At 41.0% G+C, this 23051-nt stretch overlaps 1 protein-coding gene across 1 annotated transcript in view; it reads left to right on the forward strand.

Moving 5' to 3' along the window:
* The window catches only part of ipo11 (importin 11), a 476887-nt gene that overhangs the window by 39325 nt on the left and 414511 nt on the right, over positions 1–23051 (forward strand). The window contains exons 2-4 of the mRNA XM_060823716.1: positions 4847–4991; positions 18104–18204; positions 20727–20799. Coding sequence (XP_060679699.1) covers positions 4854–4991; positions 18104–18204; positions 20727–20799 — 312 coding nt within the window. The 5' untranslated portion in view covers positions 4847–4853. The remainder of the gene's footprint in view (positions 1–4846; positions 4992–18103; positions 18205–20726; positions 20800–23051) is intronic.

The following is a 23051-nucleotide window of genomic DNA, read 5'->3' on the forward strand; positions in this document are numbered from 1 at the left end:
TCCAGACCCAGAGCAAAGTGGTTGTTTCTTAGGGATAAGCAATAAATGATGCCTAGCCAGTGATGCCCTCATCCCATGAATGAATAACCAAAAAGAAACTAGTTGCTTTGGATTTGTAATGATCCAAACTTCCCTAGATTCTGGAAAAGTGCTATAAAATGTAAAAAAAGATGGCAACTCTTAAGGAAAGGAAGAAGATAGAGAGCAGAAAATCATCAGCCAGTTAGACAAAAATGTCATCATGAAAATGCAAGAAATCATTATTTGCAGAGGTCTTTTAGAAAATCATCATAAAAGTAGTTTCAACATTGTTCTGTGACAGAGGAAATAGTGTTTGACTAATTTATTCAAGTTCTTTAGGATAACGAGCAGGGTTGATGAAGGGAAACTTGTTGGTGTCTGCTTAAATTTCCAAAAGTTGTTCAAAAAGGTCAATATGTAAACAGAGTGCATCATGTAGTGAACAATGTATAAGCATAGGATTAGTGAGCTAACTGGAAGGAGAGTAGAAATAATTAGGTCATTTTTGAGGTTGGAAAGCTGCAACTAGTGGATTGCCAAAAAGAACAGTGTTAAGGTCTCAATATTTTCAGTCTGTACTGATGATTTGGATGAAGAGATGGAATAAATGGTAGCTAACTTTGTTGCTGAGAAGAGGGAGAAAAGTTTGTTACTATGAGGAAAATTTGAATTGGCTCCTTTGGAAGGAAGAAAAAGAAGTTTGCTGCTAGTAGATTGAAGTAAGGAACTACAGAGTGAAACGACACTTGGTATTTCCCAGCTTAATGTATTTAGTATTTATCCTGCTTGCATCTTAAACCACTAGATGGCACTGTGTTATCAAGTATGCATCCATTAACTCTGGTATCTACAGTCAGACTCTTTGGTCCAACTTGTCCATACCAACAGATATCCTAAATTAATCTAGTCCCATTTGCCAACATTTGACCCATATCCCTCCAAACCCTTCCTATTCAAATACCCATCCAGATGCCTATGTTGCAATTGTACCAGCCTCCACTTCCTCTGGCAGCTCATTCCATACACACACCACCCGCTGCGTGAAAAGATTTCCCCTTAGGTCCCTTTTAAATCTTCCCTCTTTCACTTTAAACCTGTGCACTCTAGTTCTTGACACCCCCACCCCAGGGAAAAGACATTGCCTATTTATCCTATCCATTCCCCTCATGATTTTATAAACCTCTATAAGGTCACCCATCAGCCTCCGACACTCCAGGGAAAACAGCCCTAGCTAATTCAGCCTTTCCCTATAGCTCAAACCCACCAACCCTTGCAACATCCTTGTATAGCTTTTAAATATTGTATTAAATTTTATATTTTAAAGATCATTTTGTATATATCAGGAAGCAACATTCAATTTGGTCTTGTGTCCTGCTTCAGTTACTGATCTGTTTCTGATTTGGTACTGCAATTTGCTTCATCAATGTCTCTTGATAACTTTGTTTTCATTAATCTCAAATTTCTTTTGCTAAGCCACAATAAATACCTTTGGGTTCTTTCCAATATTTGTGCACTTTGTACCAAAGAAAACTAGTCCAGAGTGTTTTCTAGATATTGAACCGCTAGGAACTATGAAAGAACAGACTCAGTGGGCCAAAGTGCCTTTTCTTGTGTTGTGGATCTCTATTACTCTAAGCAGAGATTTAAGGGTCCATGTATAAAATTCATTAAAAGCCAAAGCACAGATACAATAAAAAGTTGTCTCATGGAATGTTGGACTGTCCTGGCCAGCTATCCATAATCCCCTCGTTTACCTACTCCTTTCATATGTCTCTTTTTTCTGGACTCCATCTCCACTTATCTGCTTACCTCTCCGTGCCCCCCACCCCTTGTCTTCAGCATAAATACAAGCTCTTCATAGCTGCAGTCAGTTCTGATGAAGAATCATCGGATTCGAAACTTTAACTGTGGTTTCTTCCCACAGTTGCTGCCAGCAATTTCTGTTTTGTATCACATCTCCAGCATCCACAGTTCTTTATTTATTTTGTTTGAATCTGATGGATTGTGCTTTAACTTTCCAAATGTCCTGTTACTACAGGCACTTCCTGAATGGATGCTAACAATTTCTCAGTGTCAGACATTACTGATTTATAGTTTTGTACATTATGCTTCTCTCCCATTTGAATAAGGGCTTTATGTTAGCATTTTTCCATTTCCCTAGAACCTTTCCAGACTTTAGGGAATTTTGGAATATTTAGTAAAAGGAGTTTGTAGCTTTTACCTAAGACAATAACTTCCTATAATTTTCATCCTGTTTCACTGTGGGATGAGGATCGCTTCCATTTTTCATTCAAAATGAATTTAACAACTCAACTGGCTCCTTGACTCTTTCTCACTTCTGTTTTAGCTTACAGTGTAAAAGCTTTTAAAAAGCAGTTTGTGTCACCGCATCAGAGCTTCCAGCTTGGCTTTGTATTTAATTTTTGTTTATAACATGATGTCTTTCACCTAAACTTCCAGATTTCAACAATAAACTCATTGTGTTCTTCGATAATGTTTATGAATTTGCCTCTGGTGCATTGCGTAAGAGCAGTGATGACCTAAAAAATGCAACATTTTATGTTAGTTAAATTATGTTTCTTTCATCAAGCATTTTTGCTTTTAATTTTTAATGTGCAGACAAACTGAACTAATAGATGTCCTTTTTTATTCCTGATGAAGGGCTTTTGCCCAAACCGTTTATTTTACTGCTCCTCGGATGCTGCCTGAACTGCTGTGCTCTTCCAGCACCACTAATCCAGAATCTGGTTTCCAGCATCTGCAGTCATTGTTTTTGCCCTGAAATAATAGATGAGCAAGTAATGAGCATTCTTCATTACGTTGAATCAGAGCTTCGTTCATGAAAAGTGCATGTCCTTAAATTTAGATTAGATTAGATTAGATTACTTACAGTGTGGAAACAGGCCCTTCAGCCCAACAAGTCCACACCGACCCGCCGAAGCGCAACCCACCCAGACCCATTCCCCTACATTTCAGGGTTGACCCATTCCCAAATGTAGAACCATTCCCCTACATTTCACCCATTCGCCTAACGCTATAGGCAATTTAGCTTGGCCAATTCACCAAACCTGCACATTTTTGGACTGTGGGAGGAAACCAGAGCACCCGGAGGAAACCCACGCAGACACGGGAAAAATATGCAAACTCCACACAGCCAGTCGCCTGATTCGGGAATTGAGGCTGTGAGGCAGCAGTGCTAACTACTGTGCCACCGTGCTGCCCACTTTTTCTTTTTATCGCTTTGAAGTCCTCCACTGTTCCACAACTGTCCTACCATGCAGTCTTTGCTCCCAATCTACCTTAGACAACTCCTCCTTCATCCCATTGTTGTCCCATTAAATGTGTTGCAAATAGTGAGCAGCTGAAGTGGAATACTTTGAATATTTATAGTGAGAGACAAATATCTGTGATTTGCTATGCCAATATAAATGTGCTGTGTTTCAATTTCTTCATACTTTTTCTACAAGGTTATTTTGTAGTTGCAATTAATTGCAGACAATTTAAGGAGTAGTCAACACTATTGTCCTAGTAGCTGTGCCAGACCAGTCCTGAGCAATGGAAAAGTTAATTCTGTTACCGTAAGATTGAATTTTTGTGAGAATGAATAGGACACCATGCAATACAGTGCAGACCTTTATAAAATCATTTGAAAGATTGTTTTTACTCAAGTGTCAGAAATGAGGTATAAAGAAAAATTTTTATTTGCAAAATGCCTTTCACAATAACTGGCTGTAAAACATTTGGGTCATCCAATGAAGTCCATTTCGGAAAAAATACTATAAAACTGCAGATACTGAAGATCTGAAAATAAAACAGAAATTGCTGGATAAACTCAGCATGTCTGGCATCATCTGTGGAGAGAAACCAGAATTAATATTTTGTGTCCAGTAACTCCTCTTCAGAATGGCAGTTCTAGAATCCCCAACTAGTGGAAATAGTTTACCTACCTTGTCTTTTCCTGTTAATAGCTTGGAGACTGCGGTCAGATCACCCTCGCCCTTGTACATTCTCGGGAAAACAGGCCTGATTTGAATAATCTCTCTTCATTAGCCCTGAAGTACACACATTATTCTTGAAAAGTTATATTGTTCCCTTGTCAAGGCCAATTTATCCTTCCTAAGGTGTGGTGCCCAGACCTCCTTTCTATTCTCCAAGTGAGGTCTAAGCAGGTTTTTGTATAGCTGCAGCATAACCTCTGCGTCCTTATACTTCAGTCCTACTAAGCTGCTCTGATTATTTTCTGTATGTGCTTGTGTCATTTTAATCTCTATGTACCTGAACTCCCAAGTCTCTTTGGATATCCAGCTTTCCCTACGTATTCAGCTACCCTTAATGACTCGTACAGATACATCCATGTCTTCCTGCTGCTTATATGTGCTTTTGAGTCATTCTGATTAATTAGTAATACATGCACCTTTTGATAAATTTGTCCATGTTCTTGTAAAGATGTTGGCGTTGATTTTTTTTATGGCATTAATATTATTTTTGTGCAGTGCAATTAATATATTGTATAGTGTTACCAGATCATAGGGCTGCCTGTGTATTCGAGAGAGATGATTGGTACTGGTTTGACCTGAGGGTCAACACACCTCAAACGAGGGACTAGGTTGAGAAAGTGGGTCCTTCATGGTAACCTGTCCTGGTATGGGATTTGAACCCGTGCTGTTGCTGTTGCTATGCGTTTCAAACTAGCCTTCTACCTAACTGAGCTAACCAATCTACTGAACTAAGCTGTTTAAACAGTAGAAGAATTACTACCTTTGCTCATTTTCCAGGCTTCACTTGCTATTTTGTATGTTGATAATACTTCTTATTTCCTTGCCAGGTTCTTTATGGATATTAGTTGTGCTAGCGTCGTTGTCCTACAGACTTTGACTCAGGCTTCTAGTCAAGACACAGCTGTGCTGAAGCCAGCTGAGGAGCAGTTGAAGCAATGGGAGACACAACCTGGTTTCTATTCAACTTTGTTGGTGAGTTATACTTAAAAGCATGAATCTACTTCCCAGTGTAGCTTGTTGGATAAACTAACACAACAGCTTGACATGCAGCTAGTGGTTACAAAAGTAATTAGTCTAAATTTCTAATAATACTACATGGCATTACAACTTGTTTCTTAAATTCATTAAAAAATTGTTATTCTATAGAATTTTAAATATATCCATATTTAAGATTGCTTAGACATTGAGTAAAAATGTACGACAATAATTTTTATCTCTTTCTTTAAGATAAATGTTTAGGGGTTACTGTGCTTAGGTATGACCAGGTTTCATGCTAATTTGCTGAATGCAAATGGACCTTTTTCTTTAGTAAATTCACAAACAGAAATATATTTGACATCTATCTTGGAACTCTGAGGAACATGGTTGAGCTATTTGCTACAAATATTAGCCAGTTTAATGTTGATCTGGATTCTTGGAAAATACTCCCAGTTCATTTTATTTGTTTGTGGAATGCTAACATCAATTATTGCCCTTCCCTAATTGCTGTTGTGAAGGTGTTGATGATGTGTTTTTTTTTAACCAATGTTGTCTGTGAGGCATGCTTTCAGTTCTGCTCGGAAGGGAGTTTCAGGATTTTGATCCGGGTGCCTGCAAGGGAATGGTAATTTAGTAGGAGATAGTGAGGTCTGCAGATGCTGGAGATCAGAAATGAGAGTGTGTTATGAGAGTGTGTTGCTGGAAAAGCACAGCAGGTCAGGCAGCATCTGGGGAGCAGGAAATCGACGTTTCGGGCCAGAGCCATGAAGGGCTCCGGCCCGAAACGTCGATTTGCCTCCTCCGATGATAATTTAGTTTCTACTCAGAATAACGAGTGGTTTGGATGGTGCTGTCAGAGGAATCTTGATGAATTGCTGCTGCGCATCTGGTGTATGTCACAGGGTAAAAACAATGACTGCAGATGCTGGAAACCAGATTCTGGATTAGTAGTGCTGGAAGAGCACAGCAGTTCAGGCAGCATCCGAGGAGCAGTAAAATCAACGTTTTGGGCCAAAGCCCTTCATCAAGAATAAAGGCAGAGAGCCTGAAGGGTGGAGAGATAAGTTAGAGGAAGGTGGGGTGGGGAGAAAGTAACATTGAGTACAATAGGTGAGTGGGGGAGGGGATGAAGCTGATAGGTCAGGGAGGAGGGTGGAGTGGATAGGTGGAAAAGAAGATAGGCAGGTAGGACAAGTCATTGGGACAGTGCTGAGCTGGAAGTTTGGAACTTGGGTGAGGTGGGGGGGGATAAATGAGAAAACTGAAGTCCACATTGATGCCCTGAGGTTGAAGTGTTCCGAGGTGGAAGATGAGGCGTTCTTCCTCCAGGCGTCTGGTGTCGAGGGAGCAGCAGTGAAGGAGGCCCAGCACCTCCATGTCCTCGGCAGAGTGGGAGGGGTAGTTGAAATGTTAGGCCTCAGGGTGGTGTGGTTGATTGGTGCGGGTGTCCTGGAGGTGTTCCCTAAAGCGCTTAGCTAGGAGGTGTCCAGTCTCGCCAAAGTAGAGGAGACCGCATCGGGAGCAACGGATACAATAAATGATATTGGTGGATGTGCAGGTAAAACTTTGGATGTGGAAGGCTCCTTTAGGGCCTTGGATGGAGGTGAGAGAGGTGGTTTGGGAGCAGGTTTTGCAATTCCTGCGGTGGCAGGGGAAGGTGCCAGGATGGGAGGGTGGGTTGTCGGGCGTGGACCTGACCAGGTAGTCACGGAGGTAACGGTCTTTGTGGAAAGGGGTGGGGAGGGAAATATATCCCTGGCGGTGGGGTCTTTTCGGAGGTGGCGACATTTCTGCCATACCTGGATTACACCTCTTCCCACCTGATCTCTTGCAAAAATGCCATCCTGTATTCCCAATTCCTCCGCCGTATCTGCTCCCAGGAGGACCAGTTCCACCACAGAACACACCAGATGGCCTCCTTCTTTAGAGACTGCAATTTCCCTTCCCATGTGGTAAAAGGTGCCGTCCAACGCATCTCGCCCACATCCCGCACCTCCGCCCTCAGACCCCACCCCTCCAACCGTAACAAGGACAGAATGCCCCTAGTGCTCACATTCCACCCTACCGACCTTCGCATAAACCAAATCATCCGCTGACATTTCCGCCACCTCCAAAAAGACCCCACCACCACGGATATATTTCCCTCCCCACCCCTTTCCACGTTCCGTAAAAAACGTTCCCTCCATGACTACCTGGTTAGGTCCACGCCCCCCCCTACAACCCACCCTCCCATCCTGGCACCTTCCCCTGCCACCGCAGGAATTGCAAAACCTGCGCCCACACCACCTCCCTCACCTCCATCCAAGGCCCTAAAGGAGCCTTCCACATTCATCAAAGTTTTACCTGCACATCCACCAATATTATTTATTGCATCCTTTGTTCCCAATGCGATCTCCTCTACATTGGGGAAACTAACGCCTCCGAGCAGAGCGCTTTAGGGAACATCTCTGGGATACCTGCACCAATCAACCACACCGCCCCGTGGCCCAACGTTTCAACTCCCCCTCCCACTCTGCCGAGGACATGGAGGTGCTGGGCCTCCCTCACCACCAGACACCTGGAGGAAGAACGCCTCATCTTCCGCCTCTGAACACTTCAACCCCAGGGCATCAATGTGGACTTCAACAGTTTCCTCATTTGCCTTTCCCCCACCTCACCCTAGTTCCAAAGTTCCAGCTCAGCATTGTCCCCATGACTTGTCCTACCTGCCTATCTTTTCCACCTATCCACTCCACCCTCCTCCCTGACCTATCAGTTTCATCCCCTCCCCCACTCACCTATTGTACTCTATGCTACTTTCTCCCCACTCCCATCCTCCTCTAGCTTATCTCTCCATCCTTCAGGCTCTCTGCCTGTATTCCTGATGAAGGGCTTTTGCCCGAAACGTCGATTTTACTGCTCCTCGGATGCTGCCTGATCTGCTGTGCTCTTCCAGCACCACTGATCCAGAATCCGGTGTATGTCACAGTTTGTTGTTGGTAAAGAGAGTGATGATAAAGTGATGAATGGACTGCTGATCAGGTGGTGCTTTGTTCTGAATGGTGTTGACCATCTTGAGTGTCACCTGAAGAACTGCGCCACATCAGTCACATTTTTGACTTGTGAATAGGCTGAAAGGAGCCAAGAGCGAGTTACTGATCAAAGAATTCCCAATTTCTGACCTACTCTAAACATGTATATAGAATAGGGTTAGTATAGATAGATGTCTAGAAAATGGCATGCCCCCTCTGTAACACTGCTTTTCCCCAGGCTAATCCACCTAGCTTGCACATGTCTGGACACTATAGACAATTTAGCATGGCCAATCCACCTGCATAGCTTTGGATTTGAAGGATTACTGCACTTTTTAAAAGCTGTTGTGTACACTCATTCTAAATGCTGTTTACACAACGATTGCTTCAAGCTGTGAGAAAAGCTTTGTTACAGGCCGCATACAAATAGAGATTGGGCCAGCAACATTTATTTGGAAACTGTAACACCGGCACCTCCAAATCATAATATTTAATTATTTGATCTGTGAAATTATCAATGACAACAGCCTCCTACCTGCCAATAGTTATGCAATTGCATATCGCCTAGCTGAACAGCTTGGGAGTATAAGTGTTTGGATCATAAGCTATTCGAGCTCTGGATGGGAAGGAGCTGTTTCCTTCTGCAATACAAAAAGCATCTTAAGCCTGAAGATAGGCAGTTTAATTCTTCTTATGTTTCTGGAAGCTGTGACTTTTAATTACTAAGTCAGAAACCTTTACAAATGTGAACAAATACCCTGTGCAAAAAAATGAAAGTGTCTGGAAAGAAGGAAAGGAAGCAGCAATCTGATCAGTGAAAGGTTCACCTTGGCAAACTCTACGGACAAGAACTATTGAACTGCATTCCTAATCTTTCTCTCCCTTCAATCTACCCATTTTATTTTGATGAGAGTGTGATGCTGGATACAGCAAGTCAGGCAGCATCCGAGGAGCAGGAGAATTGATTTTTCAGGCATAAGCCTCTCAGAGGTGAAGCCTGATGAAGTTTGGCTTATGCCTGAAACATCGATTCTCCTGCTTCTCAGATGCTGCCTGACCACCTGTTCTTTTCCAGCACTACACTCTTAACTCTGATCTCGGCATCTGCAGTCCTCATTTTCTCCAATTTTATTTTGTGTCAGAATTTACATTTGTATATCAATGGATCATAATTGTTGTCTGCAGTTAGAATTTTGTTGTGAAAAAAAGCTTGTTACGTACAGAAAACTGGTCCATGTGGTCTATCAACTTGGGTCTAAAAGATAGGTAAATTGTGGTACTGTGCGTAATTTTTAAAAAGTATTAATAGAACATAGAACATAGAAAAATACAGCGCAGTACAGGCCCTTCGTCCCTCGATGTTGCGCCGATCCAAGCCCACCTAACCTACACTAGCCCACTTTCCTCCATATGCCTATCCAATGCCCGTTTAAATGCCCATAAAGAGGGAGAGTCCACCACTGTTACTGGCAGGGCATTCCATGAACTCACGACGCGCTGAGTAAAGAATCTACTCCTAACGTCTGTCCTATACCTACCACCCCTTAATTTAAAGCTATGCCCCCTCGTAATATCTGACTCCATACGTGGAAAAAGGTTCTCATGGTCAACCCTATCTAAACCCCTAATCATCTTGTACACCTCTATCGAGTCACCCCTAAATCTTCTTTTCTCCAATGAAAACAGCCCCAAGTGCCTCAGCCTTTCCTCATACGATTTTCCTACCATGCCAGGCAACATCCTGGTAAACCTCCTCTGCACCCGTTCCAGTGCCTCCACATCCTTCCTATAGTATGGCGACCAAAACTGCACACAATACTCCAGATGAGGCCGCACCAGAGTCTTCTACAACTGCAACATGACCTCAGGACTCCGGAACTCAATTCCTCTACCAATAAAAGCCAGTACACCATATGGCATCTTCACAGCACTATTTACCTAGGTGGCAACTTTCAGAGATTTATGTACATGGACACCAAGATCCCTCTGCTCATCCACACTACCAAGTATCCGACCATTAGCCCAGTATTCCATCTTCTTGTTACTCTTACCAAAGTGAACCACTTCACACTTAGCTACATTGAACTCCATTTGCCACCTTTCTGCCCAGCTCTGCAGCTTACCTATATCCTGCTGTAACCTGCCACATCCTTCCTCACTGTCAACAACTCCACCGACTTTCGTATCATCCGCAAACTTGCTCACCCAACCTTCTAGCCCCTTCTCCAGGTCATTTATAAAAATGACAAACAGCAATGGTCCCAAAACAGATCCTTGTGGAACACCGCTGGTAACTGCACTCCAAGATGAACCTTTACCATCAACTACTACCCTCTGTCTTCTTCCAGCCAGCCAATTCCTAATCCAAACCTCCAACTCCCCCTCAATGCCATACCTCCGTATTTTTTGCAGTAGCCTACCATGGGGAACCTTCTCAAACGCCTTACTAAAATCCATGTACACCACATCAACCGCTTTACCCTCGTCCACCTCCTTAGTCACCTTCTCAAAGAACTCAATAAGGTTTGTGAGGCACGATCTGCTCTTCACAAAACCATGCTGACTATCCTTGATCACATTATTCCTATCCAGATGTTCATAAATCCTATCCCCTACAATTCTCTCTAAGACTTTGCCAACAACAGAGGTAAGACTCACGGCCTATAGTTACTAGGGTTATCCCTACTCCCCTTCTTGAACAAGGGAACCACATTTGCTATCCTCCAGTCTTCTGGCACTATTCCTGTAGACAACGAGGACATAAAAATTAAGGCCAATGGCTCTGCAATCTCCTCCCTTGCTTCCCAGAGAATCTTGGGATAAATGCCATCAGGCCCAGGGGACTTATCTACATTCACCCTTTCCAGAATTTCCAACACCTCTTCCTTACATATCTCAAAGCCATCCATTCTAATTAATTGTGACTCAATATTCACATCAGCAACAATGTCCTGTTCCTGAGTGAATACTGACGAAAAGTATTCATTCAGTGTCTCCCCACGCAACCTCCTACTACTATCCTTGACGGGACCTATTCCTACCCTAGTCATCCGTTTATTCTTGACATACCTATAGAAAGCCTTTGGGTTTTCCCTAATCCTATCAACCAAGGACTTTTCATATCCCTTCCTTGCTGCTCTTAGCTCTCTCTTTAGATCCTTCCTGGCTACCTTATAACTCTCAATCGCCCCAATTGAACGTTCACACCTCATCTTTACATAGGCCGCCCTCTTCCCTTTAACAAGGGATTCCAATTCCTTATTAAACCACGGTTCCCTCACACGACTCTTTCCTCCCTGCCTGACAGGTACATACTTATCAAGGACACTCAATAGTTGCTCCTTGAACTAGCTCCACATATCGATTGCACCCTTCCCTTGAAGCCTACTTTTCCAAGCCACGCATCCTAAGTCATGCCCCACCGCATCATAATTTCCCTGCCCCCAGCTATAACTCTTGCCCTATAGTGCACACTTATCCCTCTTCATTAATGTTTGTGATGACTTGCAATAGTGGGTCCTGACTTCCTACATAATATCCAGTGGGGCATAAATAGAAAAATTGATTTGCTTTTATCACCTCCAAATTTAATTATTCCAATTTCTACCTTTTGACCTCTTAATTTCAATCATTCATAAACAACCACGACCACTGTCCTTTTTCCCCAATCTCACATCATGACCCCATTTTTCATGACAACGGATCAGAACCCCAACGTACCTCGGGCATTTATTAACTTTTTAACTCCAAAGAGTCCTCAACCTGAAATATAACAGCCAAAATGTAATTGCAGATGTAAACACAGTTTGGTAATGTTCATTGTGTGACCCAGAGGATGTCACTCCTATAGCTTGCTAAGGAAAACACTACAAAGAGAAACAGAAGCAAAAAATAATTTTTAAAGAGAAAGCAAATGTGATGGGAATAGATAATAATGGCTTTGACTCTTCCTCATATACCCACCCAACCCTACCGGAAAGCCTCTTATTGCATCATAGATGCTTTGGCCTTCTAATGTATGAGGAGCATGCAAAAAAGGGTTCATAAAAGAACCACGACACTGAGTTAGTGGCCTGACATCCCAGTGTCAGTCGCAGCTCTAAGAACAGCCATAAGAATTTCTAACCTTCTGCTTAAAAATGCAAACAAAACTCAATTACTGCTTACAGTTGGCAGGTGTCGAAAGAAATCAAGACCAAAAAAGTTCAGTCAAAGCCAGGAATCTTGAACTCGTTGTTGTGGTTCTGTTCGCCGAGCTGGGAATTTGTGTTGCAGACGTTTCATCCCCTGTCTAGGTGACATCCTCAGTGCTTGGGAGCCTCCTGTGAAGTGCTTCTGTGATCTTTCCTCCGGCATTTGTAGTGGTTTGAATCTGCCGCTTCCGGTTGTCAGTTCCAGTTGTCTGCTGCAGTGGTCGGTATATTGGATCCAGGTCGATGTGCTTATTGATTGAATCTGTGGATGACTGCCATGCCTCTTGGAATTCCCTGGCTGTTCTCTGTTTGGCTTGTCCTATAATAGGAGTGTTGTCCCAGTCGAATTCATTTTGCTTGTCATCTGCGTGTGTGGCTACTAAGGATAGCTGGTCGTGTCGTTTCATGGCTAGTTGGTGTTCATAGATGTGGATCGTTAGCTGTCTTCCTGTTTGTCCTATGTAGTGTTTTGTGCAGTCCTTGCATGGGATTTTGTACACTACATTGTTTTTGCTCATGCTGGGTATTGACAACAACTTACCAGAATGAAGGACCCAATACCCAGCATGAGCAAAACCAATGTAGTGTACAAAATCCCATGCAAGGACTGCACAAAACACTACATAGGACAAACAGGAAGACAGCTAACGATCAGCATCCATGAACACCAGCTATCCTTAGTAGCCACACACGCAGATAACAACAACATGAATTTGACTGGGACAACACTACTATTATAGGACAAGCCAAACAGAGAACAGCCAGGGAATTCCTAGAGGCATGGCAGTCATCCACAGATTCAATCAATAAGCACATCGACCTGGACCCACTATACCGGCCACTGTAGCGTACAGCTGGAACTGACAACCAGAAGCGGCAGATTCAAACCACTATAAATGCCGGAGGAAAGATCACAGAAGCACTTCACAGGAGGCTCCCGAGCACTGAGGATGTCACCTAGACAGGGGACGAAACGTCTGTAACACAAATTCCCAGCTCGGCGAACAGAACCACAACAACGAGCACCCGAGCTACAAATCTTCTCACAAACTTTGAATCTTGAACTCAATTGTTCTTCTACCGACTTTAACTATACTGGTAATCTCCAGTGCAAGTACTGCAATGTTCAACGATCAATCTTTGTGAATAAGTCAGAGTGATGATAATTGAGATACTTAAGGGAGTTAATGAATATGATTGGGTGGATAGAGATAAACTACTTTACGTCGTCCAGTAGAAGGAGCATAACTTCAAAATTCTGGCTGGCTGCTCAAGGGTGACCTCAGTAAGAACAATTGGTCAAAAGATGTAAGGCGATTAGGAATTCTTGTCCCCAAAAGGTAGATGAAGCTAGGTCAATTGAGAAAACTTTAAAACAGTAATTGATTTTTGTCAGATACAGGTAATATAGGGGTACATCCAAATCAGGTAGATGAATATAATATACAGATCAGCAATGATGTAATTTAGCCTGCTTTGCTATTCATTGAGCTTATGGACTACTTTTTATTCCATGAGTTAAACAGCCATAATCAAATACAATGCTATTGAGAATAAATGTGATGGCAACTTCCTTTATGAAAGAAAGCACCATATTAAAAGATAATCAATGCCTGTTGAGAAGTAGACTAAGACTTGCAATCACTTTTGAAACTGATGAGATGAAAATACAGTTCTATCAAATCCCTCACAAAATAATAAACACAGGTCACTGGCATACTAAGAATTATTCCACTTTGTTTTCAAATTCCAAATGTTTTGAAGGATTTTTGAAAAGTGTTGATCTTGAGTTAATGCCTTCTGCAAACTATGGGAGTTTACAGGTAACTATTTCAAGATTATTAACATTTTTCATGGAGAATTCTTTCAATTGAAAGCTTAGCTGACAGAGCACAACAAATAGCAGTCTGCATTGTGCACATTGAAAAGCATTCTTCAAAGCACTTCAAAACTTTTCTGCCATGTGGCTTATAACAATTAAGAGGCCACTACTTATGATTTTATATCAATTTATATATAATAAATTCACATTTCAACATTGGCAGAAAATGAACCTGCCACAAAAATTGGTTGTGGAGAACATTACATTTTGCTACTTCAGTAGTCCATTTGATGTTACTTGCACTCAACTTCTATAGTCCCACAATAGAATTAACATTTTACAGTTGTAAAACACTAATTCCTGTCAAATTAAAGGAATCTCACACTGTAATGCTATGAAGTTGAAAGCATGTATTGTACCTTTGAGAGAGTGAATGCTGTTCTAAACTGAGGACTTACAAGTAGATGTGTTATATGACTAACAGTCTGAACTGTTATATGACTAACAGTATTTGAAAATTGAAAATATGTTAACATTTGGCAGTAAATGGATATCTGAGTCGGTTGCTATTTTGACAACAATTCAAATTTAACCAGTTAGTTTAAATTATGCCCAGGATACTAAAACCCAATCGAGTTTGAATTTATTGTTTTGTCAATATTGAACCAATTAGACGGTCCAATGATGGGGATATAAAAAAGGCAGACATTTTGAAAATCAGACTGAGTAACTGTCATCAAGAGCCAATAAATTAGGAACACACTCTATCATATGAAACATCTTCATAGTAAAAAGAAAGTAGACGACCCAGGGAGATCTTTAGCTGGAAGAAGGCAGATATCAAAGACGACAGCTGCTGTATGGTTTGGAAATTAAGTTGATGTAATTTTAATAAGAGTTTTCTTGGAACAGTATATTGTTATAGAGTTGAAGGCAGGTAATTAGCAGTTAAGAGAAAGGGAGGTTTAGAGTTGTGAATAGTTGTTTAATGTTCATTTTTAGAGTTAAAGAAATTGATATTAGTTTCTTTAAATATTGGAATTTGGGAATTTGCTGTCATTCATATTTAACAGATTACAAAGCGAGGTGAGCTTTTCTGGGTATTTGTTTTAATTAAGAGCGAGGTTCACCGCCATGTAACAGTAACCATTGATGCATTCAGACTGTCTCCTCCAAGTGACAATGATGTCATTAGGACATGCTGCAAACATATTTACTGGTATCACAGCAGAAATTCATTTCATAAGGCTAAGCACTGTGGGTGGCATAGTAGCTCAGTGGTTAACACTGCTGCCTCACAGCTCCTGGGACTCTAGTTTGATTCCACCCTGGGGTGGTTATCTGTGTGGAGTTTGCACATTCTCTTCGTGTCTCCATCAGTTTCCTCCTGGTGCTCTGGTTTCCACCCCCAGTCCAAAGATGTGCAGCTTAGGTGGATTGGCATGCTGAATTGCTGATAGTAGTCCAGGGATGAGTAGATTGGGTGGTTTAGCCACAGGAAATGCAGAATTACAGGGATAGAGTGGGTCTGGACAGGGTGTTCTTCAGAGAGGTGGTGTGAATTTGATGGGTAGGGATTTTATAATTATAATTCTTGGATTTTAAAACTGTTTTTTTTCTCATTTCAGTCCATAATCAAAAATGCAGTAAAATACAAAGATGCTATCTTTACAGTTATTGTATCATGAATCATTACTGGCAAAGACCATATTAGTTGCCCATCCTCTAATGCCTTTGGAGAGGTGCTAGTGTATGATCTCCTTGAACCACTGCAGTCCATTAGATGTATTTTCTCCTGGACAGTCCCCTGAGGTTGAAGATAACTTGCTTCCTGTCTGGTTTGTTGAGTTCTGAGATGTCTAATAAGTTTAATGCACAATTTGCTGACATTGTCACATACTAAGCAGATGGTATTTGGGTTGGGTGTGTAAGTTATTGGAGGTCCGGTGTGCTGACTCTGAAGCCTTGTCTTTACCTATGCATGTTCCCACATGAGCCTTCTCCACCAACTTCGTTGGTCACAAGCCAAGGATGCCTATGAACTGGAAGATATTTTGATGTAGTCAGAAACACTTTGTGAACACTTGTGAAGTACTCCGCTGTTGTCTTCGATGTCATTAGCATATAAAATAATATTTTTAAAAAGCATGAAAAAAAATTTCTATGGTTTGGTATTCTATGATCATCTACAATATGTGAACGCTAGTCATTATATTCCAAATGTCATTATTCTTTGTTGCTGTTTTGCTTTTGTTAATAAGAAGTTGATAAGAGCCAGAGGTTAAAAAAATAGTTCAAAGACAGAACAAGAGGCTGTATTTGAATGCACATGACATTCATAACCATTTGGATGAATTAATAGCACAAATTTACTCAGAGTCCATGATCAGATAGCCAAACTAGAGACATGGCTACAACATAATAAAGATGGTCACTGCAATATTCAAGTATATGTCACATTTAGGAAGGAAATGTTGGAAGTATAGCTCTTTTAATTAAAGATGGCATCAGTATAATAGATTACCTTTGTTCTTGAGATGAGGATGTTGAATCATTTAGGGTAGAGATAAGAAATACTAAAGGTAAGAAGTTACATTTGGGAGTGGTTTATTGGTCTCATAACCACACTACAGATTCAGGAAATGTAAAAAAAATATTGGGGACTTGTGAGAAAGGCAAAATGGTGATTGTTAATGAGTTTAATTTATATTAGATTGAAAAATTCAGGTTGGTAAAGGTAGCCTGGTGAATTCATACAGTGTTTTCAGCACAGTTTGTTGGAGGAAAATGTTTTTGATCCAAACATGGAGCAGGCAACGTTGTTTTGGTGGTGTACAATTAATTGATGATCTCATTGTAAAAGTACATGTACTTTTACAATTGTCCTCATTGAATTTTAAACTTAAATGAGCAATAACAAGGGCATGAAATCAAGATAGCTCAAGGAACTGGGAAACTAAGGATGTGTAAGTAGAGATACAATGATAGATAATTAAGGAAGTATTTCAGAAGCATCATCTCCTGCAACCACAATGGTACTATATCGTTGACATAGTCGATATGCTTGGAACTGGAAATCGGTATTCATTCTGCCTGAAGGGACATGGATTGTCCTGCTGATGTAATTTTTGTGCCTGTTTACAGTCTATACTAATGACTTGAATGCAGGATAGAATGTACAATCATCAAGAGGGTGGTGCTGGAAAAGCACAGCAGGTCAGGCAGCATCCGAGGAGCAGGAGAATCAACATTTCGGCATAAGCCCTTCATCAGGAATCCGGCTTATGCCAGAAACATCAATTCTCCTGCTCCTCGGATGCTGCCTGCTGGGCTTTTCCAGCACCACACTCTTGACTCTGATCTCCAGCATCTGCAGTCCTCACTTTCTCCGAGAATGTACAATAGGCAAATTTACAGGTGACATTAAAATAAGTGGGAAAGGAAGTTTGAATGAAGAAAAAAGAAGTTTACAGTAGACATGGATAGGTTGTGTGAATGGCCAAAATTTGACAGATGGAAGCATAATGTGGGTAAGTGTAAGGTTATTCATTTTAGTTGGAAGAATAAATAGGCAATTTTGGTCATCTCTTTTTAATCTCTCTCTTATGCACAAACACACATGTAAGCAAAAACACACTCGCACTTACATAGGCAGGTTGAAAGAGATTATGGACAGAGGGGAGAAACTATCCAGACAATTCAGTCATCTTTGTTGCCAGGCATGAGATGATCCTTCTGACTTTTCCGTTGACCAGCACTTTTCTTGTGTTGTTTTTTCTCTGGTTGCATCGACTGGTTGTTGAGAGATCAGTGTGGCTGGTACAGTTATAAAATGTCTCTGACTTAGCAGTTAAAAGTTTATAGATGAATGATGTAATTCATCTGAAAGCCAACTCAGCAAGTAATGGGCAAGCTGTTGGTTCTTGAACTCAGTATGGTGATTTTGAAAACTGTGAAAAACTAAGAATAGAGTAAGGATACATTTTTGATGTAAAACCTGCACGTAATTCTAATTTGTACAGTTTAAACCACTGGCTCTGTCCTTCAGACAAATTAATTCATTTATTGTATACCTTTCAGAATATCTTCACTAATCACGCATTAGATGTAAATGTACGGTGGCTTGCTGTGTTATACTTCAAAAATGGAATTGATCGTTACTGGCGACGTATTGCTCCACAGTAAGTACTCCTTATTCTTCCTAGCCTAATGAGTTGTGTATAAGTGTAGGAAGTTGGAACAGAAGTAGATCATTAAGCAGAGGCTGCTTTCATTCCTGTTCCCATTCCTAGCTACCCATGATATCCTTTGGTTCTCCTGCCTAACAAGAACCTTTGCCTTAAAAGTATGTAAGGACTCTGCTTCCACTACTTTCTGAGGCAGAGTTGTAAAATTACATAATTACCTTAAGGGAAAAATGAATTCTAAAATGGCAATACTAATTTTTAAACAGTGCCCTGACTTAAAGTGTAAGGATAAAATTGCCATAGTCTCAGACACCATATGGCTACTATCCATCAGAGAGAGGTCGCCACATCTCAGATGAGGGGAGATGGAGAGAATGAGAGTCCTTCATGGTCACCTCAGCCGGTGCAGGAAACTGCATACCAAACCAGCTGATCAGCCAATTGAGCTAACTGACCTGTCTCGAATAATATATTAATACTCAAGCTCTGTTCTTTGCAGATGGAAAGATTATGTACATACAACGTGCCTGTTGCAGTGCAACAAAATAACTGCCAACCATTCACTGGTTAATTTCCTGAAAATGCCCTAATCAATCAGATCCAACCTACCTCCTTTAAAATTTAAGCAAAACCTGGGAGTTAACTGTCAGTTAGCAGTAATAGATGCATTTTCCATGACAAAGCCTCAACCAATCTGAGTTCACTTACCAACCAATCAGAGTTCACTTACCAACCAATCAGCGTTCCCCCATATGCAATAAAAGTGTTTCCTCTTGAAATAATTACCTCTTAAACTGGTATTCTTGCAAATTGTTCTGATGATTCCAAAATGTAAAGCTATAACAAAATGTACTGCCCAGTTCTATCTCCAATCCAAAATTCACAAACCTGATTGCTCCGGTCTCATCATGGTCAAACGTAGTAAACTCTGCAAAAAGGCTAAGATGGAAGAGTGGAGATAATTCTTCACTCAGTCACAGTGAATTTCAGAAAAAGTCATTTTGCTGCTTTGAAAAGGACAAAAATCAAATCAAATCAAGAGGTTGTGCACAGATTTGTGGAAATAGTGTACATATGGCAGGGCACATTCATTTGAGGACCTTGGAAAGATTTAAAAAAAAGAAATTCTGTATTGATGGTGGAAGAATTAAGCATGGCATTCTTAATTGCAGTAATCGTGATCTTAAAGTGGAGGAATGAGAGACAATTCTGTTGAACTTTCCATCCCGGCCCCCTCATATGCCTCCCCTCAATATTTTCTTCTGCAGCAAGGAAGTATTGCTGTCAGTTGCCTACTGTAATATTTTAATCTTATTGATTTTACTGTGTTTTAAAGCATTGGAGTCCCTTTTTTTTTAGATTAGATTACTTGCAGTGTGGAAACAGGCCCTTCGGCCCAACAAGTCCACACCGACCCGCCGAAGCGCAACCCACCCATTCACCCCACACTACGGGCAATTTAGCATGGCCAATTCACCTGACCTGCACATCTTTTGACTGTGGGAGGAAACCGGAGCACCCGGAGGAAACCCACGCAGACACGGGGAGAATGTGCAAACTCCACACAGTCAGTCGTCTAAGTCGGGAATTGAACCCAGGTCTCTGGTGCTGTGAGGCAGCAGTGCTAACCACTGTGCCACCGTGCCGCCCTTAAAATGCATTTGTCGAGATTTGTCGAGGGGGCCGGGATGGAAAGTTCAACAGAATTGTCTCTCATTCCTCCACTTTAAGATCACGATTACTGCAATTAAGAATGCCATGCTTAATTCTTCCACCGTCATCAATACAGAATTTCTTTTTTTTAAATCTTTCCAAGGTCCTCAAATGAATGTGCCCTGCCATATGTACACTATTTCCACAAATCTGTGCACAACCTCTTGATTTGATTTGATTTTTGTCCTTTTCAAAGCAGATTTGATTTTCGAATAGCCTTGGAATCTTTCGTGTTAGTAAATGATATTGCCAATTCAAGACGGAAACCTAGAAGACAGAAGGATTGGTGGATGAGGATTTGCTTTTGAAATAATAAGTTAAAGTGGTAGTCTTGTTTATCAAGAAAAAGTTTTAATTTTTTTGCTGTGATTTCTCTGAAAATCACCAGACGACTGTTGTATATGTAAAACGTGTATCATTATCAGCATTTTAGTACTATGTTCAGAATGTTGTACAGGTAAAAACAAGGACTGTAGATGCTGGAAACCAGATTCTGGATTAGTGGTGCTGGAAGAGCACAGCAGTTCAGGCAGCATCTGAGGAGCAGTAAAATTGACGTTTTGGGCAAAAACCCTTCAACTGTATTCCTGATGAAGGGCTTTTGCCCGAAATGTCGATTTTACTGCCCCTCGGATGCTGCCTGAACTGCTGTGATCTTCCTGCACCACTAATCCAGAATCAGAATGTTGTATATCGTATAAATAATTTCAACAATAATATGGGTATTTTGTCAGCATTTATTGCATCGTTATTTGAGTTATTTACAGCTATCTGTCAAAACAATTTGTTTTTACTTTTGACAGTGCTATATCAGAAGAAGAAAAATCCTCATTGCGAGCAGGGCTGATTGCAAATTTTAACGAACCAGTGAATCAGGTTGGTGATGTGATTTCACATTGATTTCTAAGGATTATTTATTTGGGACAGTTCTTTCTTTTACATGGAAGAAATTGCATTGCCATTTTGTTAGCATTTAAGCGAGGAAGAAAATTGTGATAAATGGCTATCTCACTGTTGTGCCAGTAAAGACTGCCTCATTCGGCCAAATGAGAAATAATGCAAAATTACAAGTATGCTGCAATCATCTTAAATGGTGACATTTCTATGATTCATAATGTGTTTGCGTATATCTACACATACAGAAGCGCTTAAGTCAAACTACCTGGTGTAGAAAGAGAACTAGGCGAATATGAATAGTTGCAAATTGTTATTTTTCTGATTCCTTGGTAACTACAATCACCATGCCTGCTTATGTGTGTGTGAATGCATATAAGATTGTAAAAGTCATATTCTTCAATAACTAGTTTCACATTATAGCTTCACACTATGTTGGGTGAACACTTCATTCGCTATAGCTTTGAGCTGGCTACTGATAGTTTAAAAATCAGTGGCAGTCTCTGGGCTCTGCATTGTCGCCTTTTGACTGTATGTGGCAGTCTGTCGGCCTGGCATGGCCTCACCTTGGACTTCCAGTCTCAAGGTGGTTCTCTGAAGTACAGTCCCACTTATTGTAGCTAAGCATTTAAGAAAGACTGCAACGTTTGACCTTTTTAGCTTTATTTCTTTATTTTCGACTTAAAACTAAGAAGATCTGCAGTGTGTGACTTTTAACCTTATTTTGTATGTTTTGCACTATGATTATGTTTAACTTTCAACTTTGTTCTTTCTTTCTTCCTTGTTTTATGAGAATCTGTACCTAGGTTCTTGTACCTAATATGGTGCCTTGTATGGCAGTACTATATATTTTTCACTGTACTCCAGCACTTTTGTATTGAGTGCACGTCACACTAAAATTACGTCAATCAAAATGAATAAGGAGGTCATGCCTAGTTACTCTATTTGTTACCATTGTTATCCCTTGATGCTGCCACTTCAAATATATTGTACATTGACATTGCTGGCAAGAAGGTTTTGGTAATGTTAATAAATGACCAGGTAATTATTTAATTGAGAAGAATTAAATTTTTTATTGCTGCTTTGTTATGACCTAGATGTGAGGACTGTGCTGTCTTTTTCTAGTTAACATCAATTTAATGATTTTACCTGGCTCCTCATATGGTCAATAGCATTATTTTTTATGAGACTTAAAATATAAAGATCGATCAGCCAGCTTTCTTTAATGAGCACTAATGTATTGATTTATTTTTAAACAAAACTTATTCCATGAAATAGCAAACTGGTTAATGCACTTTGTAATATGAAAATGTCAATGTTTATCCCTTTAGATAACGTGTGTGTATGTGCACAAACAGAGGTAAAAGTGAAAAAGTAATTCACTTTGGGAAATAAGCATTTTTAACCAGTAAGTCTTCGTTCTTGAAGGGGAAAGGGTTCAGATGTTTTTAGGTGTACAGATGGCTGTCTGATGTTCTTGCATATGGAGGCAGAGAGGCATCATCAAACATGGGCAGCTACTTCTGTGATCTTGGCAGATGCAACTTGTTTAGGAAATGCAGAATTGAAAAGTCTTTCAGTCAGGTCATAAAGGACAATCAGGTTTTTCACTGGGTTCACCACAAAGGTGCTTGAGAACAAGAGAGACAGATGACACTGCCAGTCCACAAAGCGGCCAGGTCTGTCAATCAAAAGTTCGCATGGAGGCAGAGCGAAGAGTCGGACATCGCACAGAGCCGTGGTAATAGGGGACTCTATAGTGAGAGGAACTGACCGGGGTTTTTGTGGCAGCAGACGGGACTTAAGGATGGTGTGTTGCCTTCCTGGTGCCAGGGTTAAAGACATCACAGACAGAGTGCAGGAAATCCTCAAGGATGAAGGTGAAGAGCCAGAGGTGGTGGTACATGTCGGCACAAATGATGTCGGGAAGAAGAGGAAGAACATTCTGTAGCGGGACTTTGGAGAACTAGGAAGAAGGCTGAAAAGCAGGACGTACAGGGTGGTTATCTCCAGTTTGTTTCCAGTTCCTCGGGCTGGTGAAGCCAGAAACAGGGAGGTAATGGACTTGAACGTGTGGCTGGGGAACTGATGCAGGAAGTAAGGATTTAAATTCTTGGATCACTGGGGTATGTTTTGTGGTAAGCATAAATTATATAAGAGAGACGGTTTGCACTTTAATAGGTTAGGGACCAGCATTCTGGCAGGCAGGTTTGCGACTGCAACACAACTACGTT

This window comes from Hemiscyllium ocellatum, chromosome 1, assembly GCF_020745735.1.
Source record: "Hemiscyllium ocellatum isolate sHemOce1 chromosome 1, sHemOce1.pat.X.cur, whole genome shotgun sequence".
Taxonomy (NCBI): Eukaryota; Metazoa; Chordata; class Chondrichthyes; order Orectolobiformes; family Hemiscylliidae; genus Hemiscyllium; species Hemiscyllium ocellatum.